The 15,864-nt window shown below is 49.3% G+C and overlaps 1 protein-coding gene across 3 annotated transcripts in view; it reads left to right on the top strand.

The window, feature by feature from the left end:
• The first annotated feature begins 6,479 nt into the window (after window positions 1–6,479).
• Gabbr1 (gamma-aminobutyric acid type B receptor subunit 1) overlaps window positions 6,480–15,864 on the top strand; it is a 28,357-nt gene continuing 18,972 nt past the window's right edge. Inside the window, exons 1-8 of one of the 3 annotated variants that reach the window (XM_034523755.3) lie at window positions 6,480–6,746; window positions 7,156–7,237; window positions 7,922–8,125; window positions 8,873–9,058; window positions 10,251–10,271; window positions 11,482–11,642; window positions 14,514–14,648; window positions 15,006–15,176. In XM_034523755.3, coding sequence (XP_034379646.1) covers window positions 6,705–6,746; window positions 7,156–7,237; window positions 7,922–8,125; window positions 8,873–9,058; window positions 10,251–10,271; window positions 11,482–11,642; window positions 14,514–14,648; window positions 15,006–15,176 — 1,002 coding nt within the window. In that variant the 5' untranslated portion in view covers window positions 6,480–6,704. The remainder of the gene's footprint in view (window positions 6,747–7,155; window positions 7,238–7,921; window positions 8,126–8,872; window positions 9,059–10,250; window positions 10,272–11,481; window positions 11,643–14,513; window positions 14,649–15,005; window positions 15,177–15,864) is intronic. The other 2 variants (XM_034523756.2, XM_076916879.1) reach the window with 2 other exon arrangements.

The following is a 15,864-nucleotide window of genomic DNA, read 5'->3' on the forward strand; positions in this document are numbered from 1 at the left end:
GTGCCACCATACCTCAGTAATTTATTTTTAATTATGTATATGATTCTATGTCTGTGTATACTTATGTGCATGTGTGTGCAGGTGTCCTTGGAGGCCAGAAAACAACCTTAGATTCCCAGGAGCTGGCGTTACAGTCAGTTGTGAGCCACATGCCTGACATGGGTGCTGGGAACCAAACTCAGATCCTCACAGACTCTCTTAATCACCAAGCCTCTCTCTAGTCCCCTTGAATAAAGATTTCCCCATCATACCATAAGCTTCTAATAGAAAAATGTAATAGGGGACAGAGAAAGCATTTCTATATTCTATGTTATGAGAGCACAATTCATAGCCTCTGTAGCCTGGGGAATATGCAAACCTTACTGCTTATGAGGGGAGAGGGTATGAATTTCAGAGACAACCACCTGACCACAGGTACCAGACTAAACTTTGGGATGATTGGCTTGTCTTTGTTCTCATTGTCTATCAAGTCTGCTAGCTGGAGAGGAGTGCTAAGACAAGACTTTAGGGTGTCAGTCTTCACTTTTCTCATAGTGCCTGCTCTCTGGATAAAGCATAGCTTAAAGCTCTTATCTCTGTTCATTGTTATTGGTAGTAACAGATAACAGGAACCTCAGTATTCCAGTTAGAGACTGAAGTTGACTGGTCTCTTTAGCCAGGTACATTCTCATCGTCCCACAAGAGTGTAGAGTGGTCCTTTGGGATGTTATCTAGTCTCTTTTGCTGAGGATGCCCCACTTTACTCTGTTATAAACGGTGTATACCTGCTACACTTAAAAAAAGAAAAAGAAAGAAAATAGTAAAGAACAACATAATTTGTTGTTGTTGTTGTTTTGTTTTTTAAGACAGGGTTTCTGTGTGTAGCCCTGGCTGTCCTGCAACTCACTTTGAACACCAGGCTGGCCTTGAACTCAGAAATCCATTTGCCTCTGCCTCCCACGTGCTGGGATTAAAGGCATGTGCCACCACTGCCCGACATTTTTTTTTTCTTTCTTTCTTACCTTTTTACTCTGAGTACTGTATTATTAGTCTAATGTGGATTTTTATTTACATTTTAATCATATTCTCTCTTTCTCTTTGTCTCTCTGTGTGTGTGTTTCTTAGTTTATTTTGAAATATTTAAAAGTCTGATAATTTAAATGCTCACTAAATTTGTATTGGTAAGAGGTGAGCCTGGTCTAGGTCAGTTATCCTATACTCATCCATACTGTAAAGATAAGCTTTCCTGATTTATTATTGCTTTGGTTACTCTAACACTTAATTACACCATGCTCACTCACTTATTACATAAGCACTTACTCGTGGAGACATTATTTATAGAGTCAATTCACATTGCCAACTTGGTAACCTGGTTTTTGGCTCTGAGTGTCCCCGAGACAGGGAGATGTGAGCTAGAGAAAGAGTTTCACAGTGTCATTTTCTTATTTCACTGAAGTTTTGTGAATTCTAGGCTAGGCCTACGTGTGTAAGTGTGTATAGTTGCAAAGGTACAATAGCAGTAACCAGTCTTCCTATGCCCTAGGCTGGAGTAAAGAAGCAAGGCCCTGAAGTTTTAAGAACACACATTGCTGCGGTCTCAATGTGTGTATACCCTGCTTGGTCCTCCAGTTCATATGCTGAGACCCAATGCACACAGTGTGATAATATTCAGAGGTGGGCCGGAGAGGCCAAATCTGTTAAGTTCAGACTCCATTTTAGGGAACCTGACCTAAGTTTGAACTCAGACAAATGAACAGGCGGTACCTAATATTAGTTTCCAAGTTACCCCACAACAAAACCTGAGCCTAGCTCCAGTTTCCAGGTTATATCTCAACAAGATCAGCATCTCCAGGTTATTCTCCCAACAAACCTGCACTGCAAGGTTATAGGCCCAGCCCCTGCCTAACGGGGGATTGCTAACATTTCCTGGTGCTACAGGGAATTTAGGAAGGTGATTAGTATTTTTATAGAGAAAGCCCTCTTGGACTGGGGATTTGGCTCAGTGAGAGAAGAATTTGCCTAGTACATACAAGGGCTGGGGCTGGATTCCTCAGCATGAGGTGGGGGCAGAGAGTAGGAAGAGGAGTGTGGGTGTCTCTTCTGTAAGCACACTGTAGGGATGTATCTAGGATGGTGTCATCTTTAAGGATCAATGAAACTTAAGCTTATACTTCCAGCTTCCAGATATGTCAATAATACATTTCTGGGATTTTCTGAGGTGTGTGGTGGGAAGAGAGAGAGAGAGAGAGAGAGAGAGAGAGAGAGAGAGAGCGCAAGAGAGAGAGAGAGAGAGAGAGAGAGAGAGAGAGCAAGAGAGAGAGAGAGAGCAAGAGAGAGAGAGAGAGAGAGAGAGAGAGCGAGAGAGAGAGAGAGTTTCACACTAAAGTCCAGCCTGACCCAGAACTCATGATATAGCCCAGGTTGGCCTCAAGCTTCCCAAAAGTGCTGAGATTACAGGCACTAGTCAACACACACCTCTCTGCAAGTGTTTAGTTTAATACAAACATAGAGGGAAAGTGATGCCCAGAGTCTAAATGAGATCAATATCTTAATTTTGAAGTCTTATTCTATACATATTTCTAAGTAACACAATTTATATGAAACAGAAAACTCCCCGAAGACAAGTCTTTCAACTTGTTCTTCACATGCTTTCCACCCCTCGTCAGGCATAAAAACAGAACAGAGCTGCATTCTAGTCTATGAAGGAGTATTCTGTGGGGAGTGAGCTTTGGAAGAAAGAAGTACATCAAGTCCAAGCCAGAGTTTCCATGTTGGTGGTACATGCCTATAATCTCAACACTTAGGAGGCAGAGCCAGAAGGATTAGGAGTTTAAAGTTATCCTTGGATACTCATTAAATTTGAGAGTTTGAGACTAGCCTGGGCTGCATACTTAAGACCCTCCCTCTAAAACAAAAATCAATACTTCAAACAAATCAATAAGAACACAACCGCACAGACAAACAAACCCAAAACAAAAGACTAAATTCTAACCTATTTATTTATTTATTTATTTTTGTAGTTCAGTTTGGCCTCAAACTCTATATAACACAGACTGGCTTTGAACTGGTTGTCCTCCAGCCTCTTCCTCCAAGTGCTAGGGTTTGCATGTACTATGGTGCTTGGCAAAACTAAACCTTGAAATGAAATGTGAAGAATCTGAAGATAGGCTAGACATAATGCTATGCAACTATAACTCCAGCCTTCAAGAGACGGAGACTGGAAGATCGCCGCAAGTGAAAGGCTGTCCTGTTTTAGGCTTCAAGTTCCAACCGGCCAAGACTTCACGGTAAGTGTCTTAGTAAGAGTTTTACTGCTGTGAATAGACACCATGACCAAGGCAAGTCTTATAAAGGACAACATTTAATTGGGGCCAGCTTACAGGTTCAGAGGTTCAGTCCATTATCATCAAGGTGGGAGCATGGCAGCATCTAGGCAGGCATGGTGTAAGCAGAGCTGAGAGTTCTATATCTTCATCTGAAGGCTGCTAGTGGAAGACTGACTTTTAGGCAGCTAAGACAAGGGTATTGAGGCCCACACCTACAGTGACACACCTACTTCAACAAGGCCACACCTCCAAATAGTGCCACTCCCTGGGCCAAGCATATACAAACTATCATGGTGAGACTGTCTAAAAAAGAAAATTAATTTGGATGCAGAGTAAGGAGCTGGAGTTCAAATACGGGCTCTGCTGACTTCTAGCTCTGCTATCCTTGCTTTGCGTCTCACTTTCTCCAAAGCAGTTTAGTTGGAAATAAGAGCATGAACATCCCTTTACTTCATGTGGTGGTGTGAGCATTAGATGCCATTTCCCTTCAGAACCCACAATTTTATGGATCATCAACAACTTGGGTTACTTTGGTTCTTGTGTTTTCTTTCTTTCTTTTTTTAAATATTTATTTTATTTATATGAGTACATTGTTGCTCTCTTCAGATATATCAGAAGAGAGCATCGGATCTCATTACAGATGGTTGTGAGCCACCATGTGGTTGCTGGGAATTGAACTCAGGACCTCTGGAAGAGCAGTCAGTGCTCTTAACTGCTGTTTTATCTCTCCAGCCCCAGTTCTTGTGTTTTCATGGCTTCTGATAATTAAGCTTTGTGCCCTCTGGGGTGGAAGAGAAAGAATGGGGGAAAGCATCAGAAGGAGAATACGGGAAACAAGGTGAATAAGAAGGCTGGCCATTCCGTAGGGAATCTGAGTAGAAACTCCTCCATTTCCATGGAAAATGGTAACAAAATAGAACAGAACAAACAAACAAAAACTGCACAGAGAAGGTAGCATTGCAATGGCACACCTGTGAAGAATAAGATTGTGCCCAAGAACCTTTCCAGGAGAAGCTTTTACATGTTTTTATTATTTATTTATTTATTTATTTATTTATTTATTTTGTAGAAGGAAAAGAAGGAAGTGGAGGGCTTGATGCCCTACTTTCATCCCTACGTTAATCCCCAACATCATATCTCCTGTTAAATTCATTATCTATGGGAAGAAAGAGCTTACACTTTGTGGTTTGAGGAAGAATCTGAACAGGTGTCCTGAGGAACATGGACAAGGAACTCTGGAAATTATACCGGAGAGTGAAAAGGTCTGAAAGGAGAAAATGGCAGTTGCAGAATGTTCTAGAGGTGAGCAAATCAGAGTGCTTACACAAGGATGTTGAGAGTAGTTTGTGATCCCAGAGAACATGCTTGCCCAGATGTTCCATTGTAGCAGGGTCCTACTGGGTTTGGAGAGGGGTTTGTGAACTCAGCTTTGCCAGGATCACAGGGTATCACTTGGCTAGAAGTACTGGCCTTTAGACAGAGTCAGATAGCTCTTCTTTTTGACTATCTAGGAAACTTCCCTTGCTGGTATCAATAACTTCAGTTGGCCTTATTGAGAGAGCAGGCCACTCAGAGGAGGGTGGCTGTCATGTCTAGTCGTTAGAAATCCTTCCTACACTCGTTTGTTCACTGTTTAGTCCAGTGATTCTCAGGCTCTTTCCAGGCAACATTTAAAAGTTTGTGGGGTTTCTTTTTTGTATTTAGCGCTGTGAGAGGGGGTGTACTTATGGCCAGAGCCTGTGTAAAAGCTGTCCTCCTGCTAGAGTTCTCTCTTTATCTAGATTTTCAGAAGTCCCCTAGGACATTCATGTAGGTAAAAACTTGTGTTTAATTATCTGAGCCTAGAACTTAATAGTTTTTTTTTTTTTTTGATGGTCTGAATATGCAGTGAACTTTCTAGGAATGCAATTACAGTTCTGCGTGAGTTTAGGGAAGCTTGACTTTGCTACCAAGAGTTGCTCAACATTTCCTGAAGTCACTACATTGATGGCAACATGCCGGAACGGAGGTAGTTGAGTCACTGGCTGTGCACCTGTATCAGTGCGTGTTGGTAGAACTTCCATTTCTGTGACTCTATGGAGAAGTGTGAGCATTTGCCTGCTTCGAGGGAAACAGCACTCACACTAAAATACTGTTTATGTTATAGCAAATTGCTATGCTCCTCCTTATAGATGGGGAAATATTATGCTCTAAAAGTCATGTGCGTAGGGAAGTGATGTAATCTATGATTATTAGTTCGCGGTTTAGGAATCATTACAAATACTTGTTCTAACAGAATTGAAGGTTGAGAACCTCAGTTCTCCTGGGTCTCACAATATCTGGTTTCCACCCACCTCTCTGGAAGAACTAGCCAGCAAAGGAGTGCCCCACCCCCTTTTCATCTTTCCGTCCATCATCATTATTAAGGACAATCACAATGACAGCCTTGGCTGTCAGACCTCTCTGCCAGGGCCTCCAGTTTACCCTTAGTCAAGAACTGCAGGTATTTGGTCTGGTGGATAATACAGGCTCCAGCTCACGTAGAGGTTCTCTTTCTTTACGTTCCCTCCTTTCTCCATCTACCTCAGTATCTCTTCTTGATGCTCTTTCCCCGCCCCGCCCCGCCCCCCCCGCCCCCCCCCCCCCCAGCCATAAGCTGGCAAGTAGCCTACTGCTGGACCAACGAGCCACCCTGGGCTCCCAGTTCCAGCTCTCCCATTTTCTCCTGGCGCCTCCTCCACCCTCGGCTGCCTTTCTGACCCTTGCTTCTCCCTTTCAAGGTCTATTCTCCAGGCATATGGCATCTTCTTTCCTTCTTTCGCCAGGTCCAGATCTGTCTTCCTTCCCTTTGTACAAACATCCTTTTTCCACCTTCATCCAGGCTCCTGTCTCTGTGCCAGCTCCTTTGCTTTAGGCTTGGGTCGCATAACATCCCCACCCCCCAGACGCTCCCCTCCCCCGCCCCCCCATCAGTCTAGGCTGCAGGTCTCTCAGCAGCTCTCAGTCCCTGCCTGCGTGCTTGATAGCCCCCTCCATCCTACCTCTACGCCCTCCCGCGCCGTGGGCGGTCTAGGGAGGGGCCAGGATCCGGGGCGGCTCCTGGGGCTCGGGTTGTGGGAGGCGCCCTCTCTGGTCTCCCCCTCCCTTCCCCCCCGCCCTGTCTTCCCCTGCACCCTCCTTCCTCCCTCCGCCCGAGAGCTTCCCCGGTCCCCGGCGCCGCCTCCTTCCCTCCCGGCACCGTGCTCTCGCGGCCGCTGTCGCCCCGGGGAAGGAGAGACGGGGGTGGGGTTTGCGGTAGCGATCGAGAAGGGGAGAGACCCCGGCCGGGCTAGAGCCTGGATTCCTGTGGAAGGAGAACAGAGGGAGGGGAAGCTGGAGGACCGGGAGGGAGAACGGGGACCCGCGGCCGGGCCTGGGCCCATGAGGCCCGGGGAGAGCCGCGGAGCGGGACCGGCCGCCGAGGTAAGAGCGGGGCCCCACGACCAGGGCTTAGTGAGGAGGCGGGTGGACGCAGGGCAGGGCCGGGGGTACTGGGTTTCGGGTGCGAGCGGCGAGTGATGGGGTAGCGGGACCCTGGAGCGTGGGTAAGCTGGGCTAGCGCTAGCCACAGGGGCTGCTGAGAGGAGGTGGAGAGAGGTGGAGTCCCGGGAGGGTGGGGGGCCAAGGGAGGCCGGAGGAGGGTGGGGACAGGCGCTCTCTCCTCCTCTCCCCTAGCCCGTGCGGCTCCGCCCCCGCCTCCTCCGCGGGGCGCCCTCCGCGTCCCGAACCGCGCGGTCGGAGCCCGTGAGGCCGGGAGCGAGACCTGTCCGTCGGCTGGCCCAGGCCGCTGCCGGCGGGCTCCTCCGTGCCCTCATGGCTGCCTTTTCCTTAGATGCTGCTGCTGCTGCTGGTGCCTCTCTTCCTCCGCCCCCTGGGCGCTGGCGGGGCGCAGACCCCCAACGTCACCTCGGAAGGTGCACCCATCTCCGGCGCCCCGGACCTCTTCCACCCCACAGCTCCTTTCCCTGCACGTCTCCTTTTCTCAGCACCCTCGCGTCAGGACCTTCCCTCACCCCCACCCCCGGGCATCCTGGTCCGCAGCCACTTCACTACTCCTGACCTCCTTTCTGTCACTCCGCATCACCACCAGCACCCATTTCCTCTATCTCACGTTGCTACACTACACCGTTTTTCTGTGACCCCGAATTATCTTCTCAGCCCCACCCCCCTTTCCGGGCCCCACAATACTATAGCGCCCCCCTTCCGTGGTCCACCTTGTTGCTTTGATGGGCTTGTGTGGTCCTCGTTCAATGGGATTGTGTGGTCCTCACCAGTATTCTCCTTCAGCCCTGTCCCTCATTTTAACCATCGAACATGATAGCCCTTAGGATTTCTTCTTAGCTATTTTTCTCCGTTATACGTCTCAATCGGTGGAAAGGTGATGTAAGCATCAGCTTTAGCCCTAACCCACGATTCTGGGTTCTGCAGCTTGGGGTTCTTAACTGTTCCCACTCCCACCTTCCAGTCGTGTGCCCCGTGTGCCCGTCCTTTTCTGTCCCCCAGACCCACCATTGACCACGCCCTGCTCTTCCCCCTTCCACTGCGGCGCTGCCTTCCCGCTCCGACGGTTCCCCTGTGCCTCCCCCATTCCCTCTTAGGTTGCCAGATTATACATCCGCCCTGGGAAGGTGGCATCAGGTACCGTGGCTTGACTCGCGACCAGGTGAAGGCCATCAACTTCCTGCCTGTGGACTATGAGATTGAATATGTGTGCCGAGGGGAGCGCGAGGTGGTGGGGCCCAAGGTGCGCAAGTGCCTGGCCAACGGCTCCTGGACGGATATGGACACACCCAGCCGCTGTGGTGAGTAGCCTGGGAAGCCACCCACCACCCCTGCCCCCTTCCTTCAGGCATTTCCTTTCCCAGTTGCAGACCAACCTTAGTTGTTTTGCAAGTCAGCAATTTAAATCCAGTGGAACCAAATTCACAAATACGTTTGATGAATGAGTACTATGTAGGAGGAGGGTGTTGCTGTGAGCAGCTAGTGGGAGGAAGCAAGCTAAGCAGCCATTCACTTCCTCGTCTTCATTAGGATGCCGATCATTGGAAGAAATAACTTTGATTTTTTTTTAATCTGAGTTATTCTTTGAGGTTCATTAGTGAGAGATTATTTTTTTTAAGTCATAAAACGATTTCATTGCATTTTCTGACACCCTTTGTCTCCAACTCAGTGACCATATAAGCCAATTTAGTAGTAGTACAGACCAGCCATAAGAAAAGCAAGCCTAATCATGCATCCAGATTTACATACATCTACACATTTCAAAGGCAGAGAACTACCCGCTTTACTGTGCTGTGAGCAGTATCTGTTTTGTGTGCTTATAGCTCCATCTTGGGTTCATACAATAGAAATGCTATTTTTTTTCCTGATAGGAATGTGGATACTGGGGGGCTGGGGAGAACGGGGAGGTAGGGAGGCATGGACATTGCACACCTGATTTCCCATAGAGCGCATGCTTGTGAACCCAGACCCAAACCTAATTCTCTGTACTCCTTAGGGGAAGGATCTTTACAACTTGCCTTTCTTCTTATTTTCCTGTCTCTCCACAGTCCGAATCTGCTCCAAGTCTTATTTGACCCTGGAAAATGGGAAGGTTTTCCTGACGGGTGGGGACCTCCCAGCTCTGGATGGAGCCCGGGTGGATTTCCGATGTGACCCCGACTTCCATCTGGTGGGCAGCTCCCGGAGCATCTGTAGTCAGGGCCAGTGGAGCACCCCCAAGCCCCACTGCCAGGGTGAGGGGAAAAGCTGCCTGCCTGTAGCTGATGAGGGTGCTTGCCCTAGAATGGGAGTGGGGTGGGAGTGGGTAGAGGGAAAGGATGGTTGCTATGAAGAATGTCGGGGAGGAATTTGGGAAGATGCAGGTGAAGCCCGTCTTTACACCACCCACCTGCCTCAGACTTGGTTCCACAATCCTTTCTGTTGGGCTTCCCCCCACCCTCCTTCCCTTTAGTGTGTTCTTCCTGATTTCAAATCTTAGACCTTTTGTTTTCTTCATTAATCTCAGCCCCGCTCCCTCAGCTTCTTAAAGTTAAAAAACTGCTCGCCCCCCCCCCCGCTGGAAAAAACTACCCCCTCTCTGTAGACTTAGAACATCCTCTGTATCACTCTTCTAGAATTAATTGATCCTTTGCTCTTCACTCTATAATGGAATTGCTGTAAATATTCAGAATTAAATCATACATTACCTTTAGAAAAAGTCGGTGAGATCTGGGATTGGAAACATGGAAAAAAAAAAAAAAAAAAAAAAAAAAAAAAAAAAAAAAAAAAAACTGGGGCAGAATGTCCAGAACAGTGATAATTCAAGGGAACATGGAAGAAGACTATGAGTCTTGTGTATTCTTTTTACAACCTTGATCATTCCTTGAGGGAATAATTGCTTTTGTGTTTGCCACCCCCTTGCCTGCCTCTCTGCTGTCTTTTCTGCAAATGTCTCCCTTTTCTGGGCACCCAAACTCTTGTTGTATATATATATTCTTCTCTCCTGGAATGAATTAAGTAAGCTTCAGGGTTCTTCATTTTGACTAAGTCCTCATTTTGAGCTCTTAAGACTGTGTGCGTATGCTAACCAACTTTTGGAGAACTTACTAAATTAAGGTATTTAAAGTACTCGTTTAAAACCAATTGTTTTGTAATTTGTTTTCTTATAGAGATCATAGATTTATACATGTGTATAATAGTCAAGCTCTACAAAACTCAGCTGCACTCCCACCCCCTCTACTTCCTGGCACAAAATCTGTTGTCCTTTGAATAGAAGAAAACACGAGTCCTGACCCCTAGCCCCGCCTTGCTCTTATCCCCAGGCACCCTTCCCTCAACGCAGTCTCCGCTCCGCATGAACAGGTGTGGGAGGGGGCTGGGGATCAGGCCTGGGAAGCTGGGCGCCCCTGGTAACTCTTCTCTGATCCCCGTCTTTCCTGCTGCCAGTGAATCGAACGCCACACTCAGGTGAGATCAGAAACCCTTCCCGCGTGCACTGCTGCCCCCATCCCCTCACTCTTCACCCTCCACTAGAAGGATTTCTTTGCGTAGGTTGTGGGTGTCCTGTTACTCATTCCCCTCCACCCATTCTAGTTTGAGGCTCGGCCCTCCTCTCCTACCTGTTTCTTGCCGACAAATCGCGGTTTTCCGCGGGTCGCGCTCCCTCCCACTCCCCTGCTTGGCCACGTTCCTCCGGGTCGCGCTCCTCTCGGACTCAGCTTCCAAGTGCGAAGCCCGGTAGGGGGCAGCCGCGCGCCGGAGGATCTCAGATCTCTCCGCGGGGTTCCTTCAGACCTCGGGGACCTATTCCTGCCACCCCCTACCTAGGTTTTACCGGCGGGGTTCCGTCGACCCTGTTCACCGGTCCCACCCATGCGATTCTCGCATTCTTTGTAGACCCTTTCTCTCAATACCCTTCTTCAAGCCTTCCCTCCACCGCACTATCCTTAACCTAAGTTGCACTTCTCCATACCGTTCTCCCGTTCTCAACCCGTATCTTTCTGCAAAGCCTTGCCCATCGTTCTCGCTCTTCCCACCCTTAGTCCATCTCCCCATATTCCCCTTTCAGAACTGTCACCGGCCCCTCCTACCCTACCCACCCTCGCTTCCCATCTTTGCTTTGTGCTTATCCTCTCGCATTCCAACCCCCCCATCCTCCTCTCCAGTCTCCTTAGGCGGAGACCCCTCCCTTCCTTGCGCGCTCTCTCTCTTCTCCCCTCCCCTCCGGGCCTCGGCACTGGCTCCTATCCCCGCCCCCAGCCCGTGACGTCAAGGCCCCTCTCCTAGCTCCTTTTCTCCCTCCTCCCTTCTGTCGGTCGGTCAGTCGGCGAGGAGAGTCCGCGGTGGCGGGAGCGAGCGTCTCCTGGCCCTAGAAAGCCCACGTCCCTGCCTTCCCCGGGCTCTAGCCCCTCCTCCCCAATGAGACCCGGGATGGAGGCGCCTCCCCGACGCCCTCCCAGAAGCCTTCCCCAGAAGAAGTGTCCCCCCTGAGCTGCCCCCATCCCAAGGAGGCCGCCCCCGCCCCTCCTCGCCATGGGCCCGGGGGGACCCTGTACCCCGGTGGGGTGGCCGCTGCCTCTTCTGCTGGTGATGGCGGCTGGGGTGGCTCCGGTGTGGGCCTCTCACTCCCCTCATCTCCCGCGGCCTCACCCGAGGGTCCCCCCGCACCCCTCCTCAGAACGGCGTGCAGTATACATCGGGGCGCTGTTTCCCATGAGCGGGGGCTGGCCGGGGGGCCAGGCCTGCCAGCCCGCGGTGGAGATGGCGCTGGAGGACGTTAACAGCCGCAGAGACATCCTGCCGGACTACGAGCTCAAGCTTATCCACCACGACAGCAAGGTAGTCGGGGTGAGGGACAGAGTGGCTGGGGTGGTGGAAACGAGGGCTGTGAATCCTCTTTGGGATTGCGAAGCAGACCCCTCCGGAGGGTGACTGGTTTGAGACGCACAGGAGGTGCAGGAGCTTTGGGATGTCTCAGTGGCTCTGAAGGCCGACCCTCTTGCAGGCAGTAGGAGAATCACAGAAGTGGTGGGGGTCTTAGGTGCTGATCCTCTGGAGTAAGCTATCCCTGGCCAGGGTTGGGGGCTGGAAGGAACATCAGAGGTGGGTAGCTGGCTCAGGGGTTTACATTTGCCATGGTAACAAGGTAAATCTTGGCGTAGGTTGGGGCTGAAAGGAATATGGAAAGAAGGGGGAGGATTTAGAGAGACAAGAGGGTTCTACTTTATCTATCAAAACAAATAGCAAGGTAAGGCTGCCTGACTCTTCATCTCTACCTTTTGGGGGATTCCTGTGAGAATGTGGCCTACAGCTCTGGGAACGACTAATAATGGTTAAGGGGTGGGCTGAAGCACTGGAAGAGCGTATTGGGGTCCGTAAGGAACCCCTAAAACAGCATTGGGGATGGACAGTCAGTGTGCAAGAAGATCAGGGAGGGGGTAGGGAGGGGGGTTGGGACAGTCAAAACCCTGAGTCTCCCGTGGAACTTGGGGGGGAAGGGGTCCTGATTTTAGTGTTTGGTTTTATTATGGCCTAGTGGATGTAGTTTTGGGAAGAGGAGAAGGTTCATTGTGGTGAAGAAATTTTGGGGTTAGAGGATGGTCTATGATAAGATTTCTTTACCAAGTCTCTCCCTAAGTGGGAACTGACAGAAGTTTGGGTCCTTTCTGACTTGTGGCTCCAAAGATTTGAGGTTAGGAAAACTGTACAGGTGGGAGATTTGGCCATTTTATTCTTGGGGTGTGTGGAACATTGGTATGCACTAAAAATAGGCACGTGCCTCCAAAGGGGGCAGAAATGAGCCCGCTGCCAGAATGCTAGGGGAAGGGGCTTGGAGAAAAAAAAAAGAAACTTAAATTCTCTTGGATTTTTGCCTTCTCTGTGGGTCCCAAACATCACTGATCAAACACACGATTTGTTTAAAATATTAGTTTGCACTTCTTAGTCAGGAAGGAATTCCAAGTAGTATCTTCGTTTTCATCCACAGAAATCCTGCCTAAGGAGATGGGTGCATGCAACTTACTCCAGGATGCCTGTGGGAAGAGAGGCAGAGCACAAGAAAGAAATAATTAGACGTGAGGGTAGGGAGGAAGGAAGAAGAGAGAGGGTCTTGATCTGGTTAGAGAGCAACATAGGTCATTGTCTGTGAGAGGAAGATGGGAAAAGACCAGAGACGGAACACTATAGGAAGTCAGGGGAGGCCTGTCTTGAGTTCAAATTTTTCCCCCATGACAAGAGATTCCCTAGAAGTGTTGGGGAGCAGATGGGGGGGGGCGCTAGAAGGTAGACATGAAGGAGAGGGTGTGGTGCAGCGTCTCCATCGTTGGCCAGTGTTAAGAGAGGAACTTCATGGGTTGGGGGTGAATGGTTGTGTGTGTGGTTTTTGTAAGAAAAGATAGAAAAGAAACGAAGCAGAGATGATACACACATTAGGCCCCACAGGCCCTGTTTTATGTAACTGTAAATTGCTGGTTATCCTCATTGTTCCTGTGAAATCTTTTCTTCAAACAGTGAAGGGACACTTTCAGGACTTAGGGGAAACTGAGGTCAGCATCTGTTCTTAGTCAGGAAGGACCCACTAATGGTTAAAAAAAAATTGTAAAGATGCTAAGTAGGAGGCATGTTCCAAACTTACAGGTGAGCCCTGCCCTTGACAGGGGGAGAACGGAGCAGGCAGCAGTGTTCAGAGTATGTTCTTTTGGGTGCTCAGATTTGCCATCTCCCCCTGCCTCCCTGGGCTTCTTGTCTCCAACTTCCCACAGTGTCTCAAATGTCAGGCCTCAGTGGGGAGCAAGCAGACTCCAGATACCTTCTTTATTTTCTTTCTAACCCCCTCCACCAAGTTCGCTCTCTCCAGTCCCTTGTGCCTCCAGTCTCTGTTCCCTCTGCTCTGACTCCCCACTGGCTGTCATTTCTTCTCCGCTTCTTTTGGGGGCTCCAGCAGCTTCTGAAATGTCATGCTTCAGCAGGAGGGGAACAGACAGTGGGGGACCCACAGCTGGCCCTTCCTCCCCCAATTTTATTTCCTACTATTCTTTCCCTCTCTAAGCTCTCCTGTTTCCTCTCTCGCAGGCACCTCTCATATCATCTGGCTTGTGGAGAATTCCACTCTATTTATTTATCTGGATCTCCCTCATTTTAGATTCTTCTGCACTCCCCCCTCCCCTTTTTCTCTAATGGACTTGTCAAATGTCAGGGCCCAGTGGGAAAAGATAGGGTGCTGAGCAGACACCCTACTGATATTGTTCTCTGAAATTGAAGGTGAAAATTTTATTGAGGGAGCTGTCTGGGAATCTGGAGAGAATGTCTTTGTATTCCTGCAGATTTTTCTGGGCAGATGTTTCAGACCCTATAAACATGGGATGGGTGTGTGTGTGTGCAGAGTTGAATGAAGAGAGTGGGCTTAGGGTTAATTGAGAATAAGCAGAAGTGGAGGACAGTAGAGTATGTGTTAATATGGACGGAAGAACATGCAGTTGTGAGTAGGGTCAAGGTGCCAGATGGAAGACAGGAGAAGGGAGTTTAAGGGAAGAGGTGAAACCAGAAGAAACTTGACAGGAAGGGATTCAGGAAGAAGAATGTGGTGCTGGAAGTGGGCAATTAAGGAAGGGCAGGCACTAGGTTGTCCAAGACAGTAGGCAATTCAAGATGTGTGTGTATGTGAGGTGGGGGTCTTGGGAGCCAGCCCTCATTTCCTCCTTCCTCCCTCAGTGTGACCCAGGGCAAGCCACCAAGTACTTGTACGAACTACTCTACAATGACCCCATCAAGATCATCCTCATGCCCGGCTGCAGTTCTGTCTCCACACTTGTTGCTGAGGCTGCCCGGATGTGGAACCTTATTGTGGTATGCAAGGCAGGGGGTCACTTCCTTTTGGGCTCGGTTTAAGTAGAGCTGTGGAGGTTAGGTGAGAGAGAGAGAGAGAGAGAGAGAGAGAGAGAGAGAGAGAGAACAAACGAACACTAGGGAGAGGGATATCTCTGCCAGGACTCAGCCTACTGAGGGCCTGAGTTGTTTGGCTTTCTGGTAGAATTGCATGAAGGGCTATGGGGATCCACAGATGTGTGTGTGCGCGCAGGCACGCTTGCTTGCTCGATCTCGAAAATCACTTTTCCCAGGACAAAGGTGGGGAGGTTTGGAGAGTTGGGAGGGAGAAATCAGGGCCAAGGAGTACCTAAAGACACTGCCATTCTTCTGCCTCAGCTCTCATATGGCTCCAGCTCACCAGCCCTGTCAAACCGACAGCGGTTTCCAACATTCTTCCGGACACATCCATCGGCTACACTCCACAATCCCACTCGGGTGAAACTCTTCGAAAAGTGGGGCTGGAAAAAGATTGCCACCATCCAGCAGACCACGGAGGTCTTCACCTCAGTGAGTCCAGATAGGGGGTGGGACATGAGGTCCCAGGGGCATCTGGTCTTGGGGGGAGGACTTGATGGTTTATCAAAAGAGAACACATTCCAAGTGGGCGAAGTGCTTGTTCTTTCTGTAGCCTGGGAACACGCGAATCGGATTTTTGGAATCCTCTCCACTGTTTTGATTTGTTGTTTCCCAGACACATAGGATTCTGTTCTATGAAAGTAGGTTTAATTACAAGATGAAACAAGAGGGAGTAAAAAGTAGGGTCTTAGGGAAGTAGTGGGTTCCAGTGCCTTCAGGGGTGGAGGGTGATTGGCGGCTGAGTGTGGAGCTACTGGATGGAGTGGGAAAGAAGAGGATGAAAGAGTGGGGGTAGATAAGAGAGACAAATGACACGTGTGTGGTGGGTTTGCTAGTTGACAGGAAAGATGCTTACAGACAGTTTGAGGAAGGACAGGGAGGTTTGCAGAGGCAGAGAGGAAATGGCCAGGCTCCACACTGGAGAAAGTAGCCTGATTCTTCTCTTTGTTTCTATCCTTTGAGTCTTCATTATTTTCAGTGGCCCTTTAATTTTCCCTTCCCACTTTTCCTCAGTGACTCAGTCCATTTTTCTGTGATCCTTTTGACTGTCTGCCCACTTGCCTCTTGAGTTGGCACCATTCTGTGTAATCCAGACCCTGCCCTGCTTTTTTCTGCTTCC

Source organism: Arvicanthis niloticus, chromosome 20 (assembly GCF_011762505.2).
Source record: "Arvicanthis niloticus isolate mArvNil1 chromosome 20, mArvNil1.pat.X, whole genome shotgun sequence".
NCBI classification, from domain to species: domain Eukaryota; kingdom Metazoa; phylum Chordata; class Mammalia; order Rodentia; family Muridae; genus Arvicanthis; species Arvicanthis niloticus.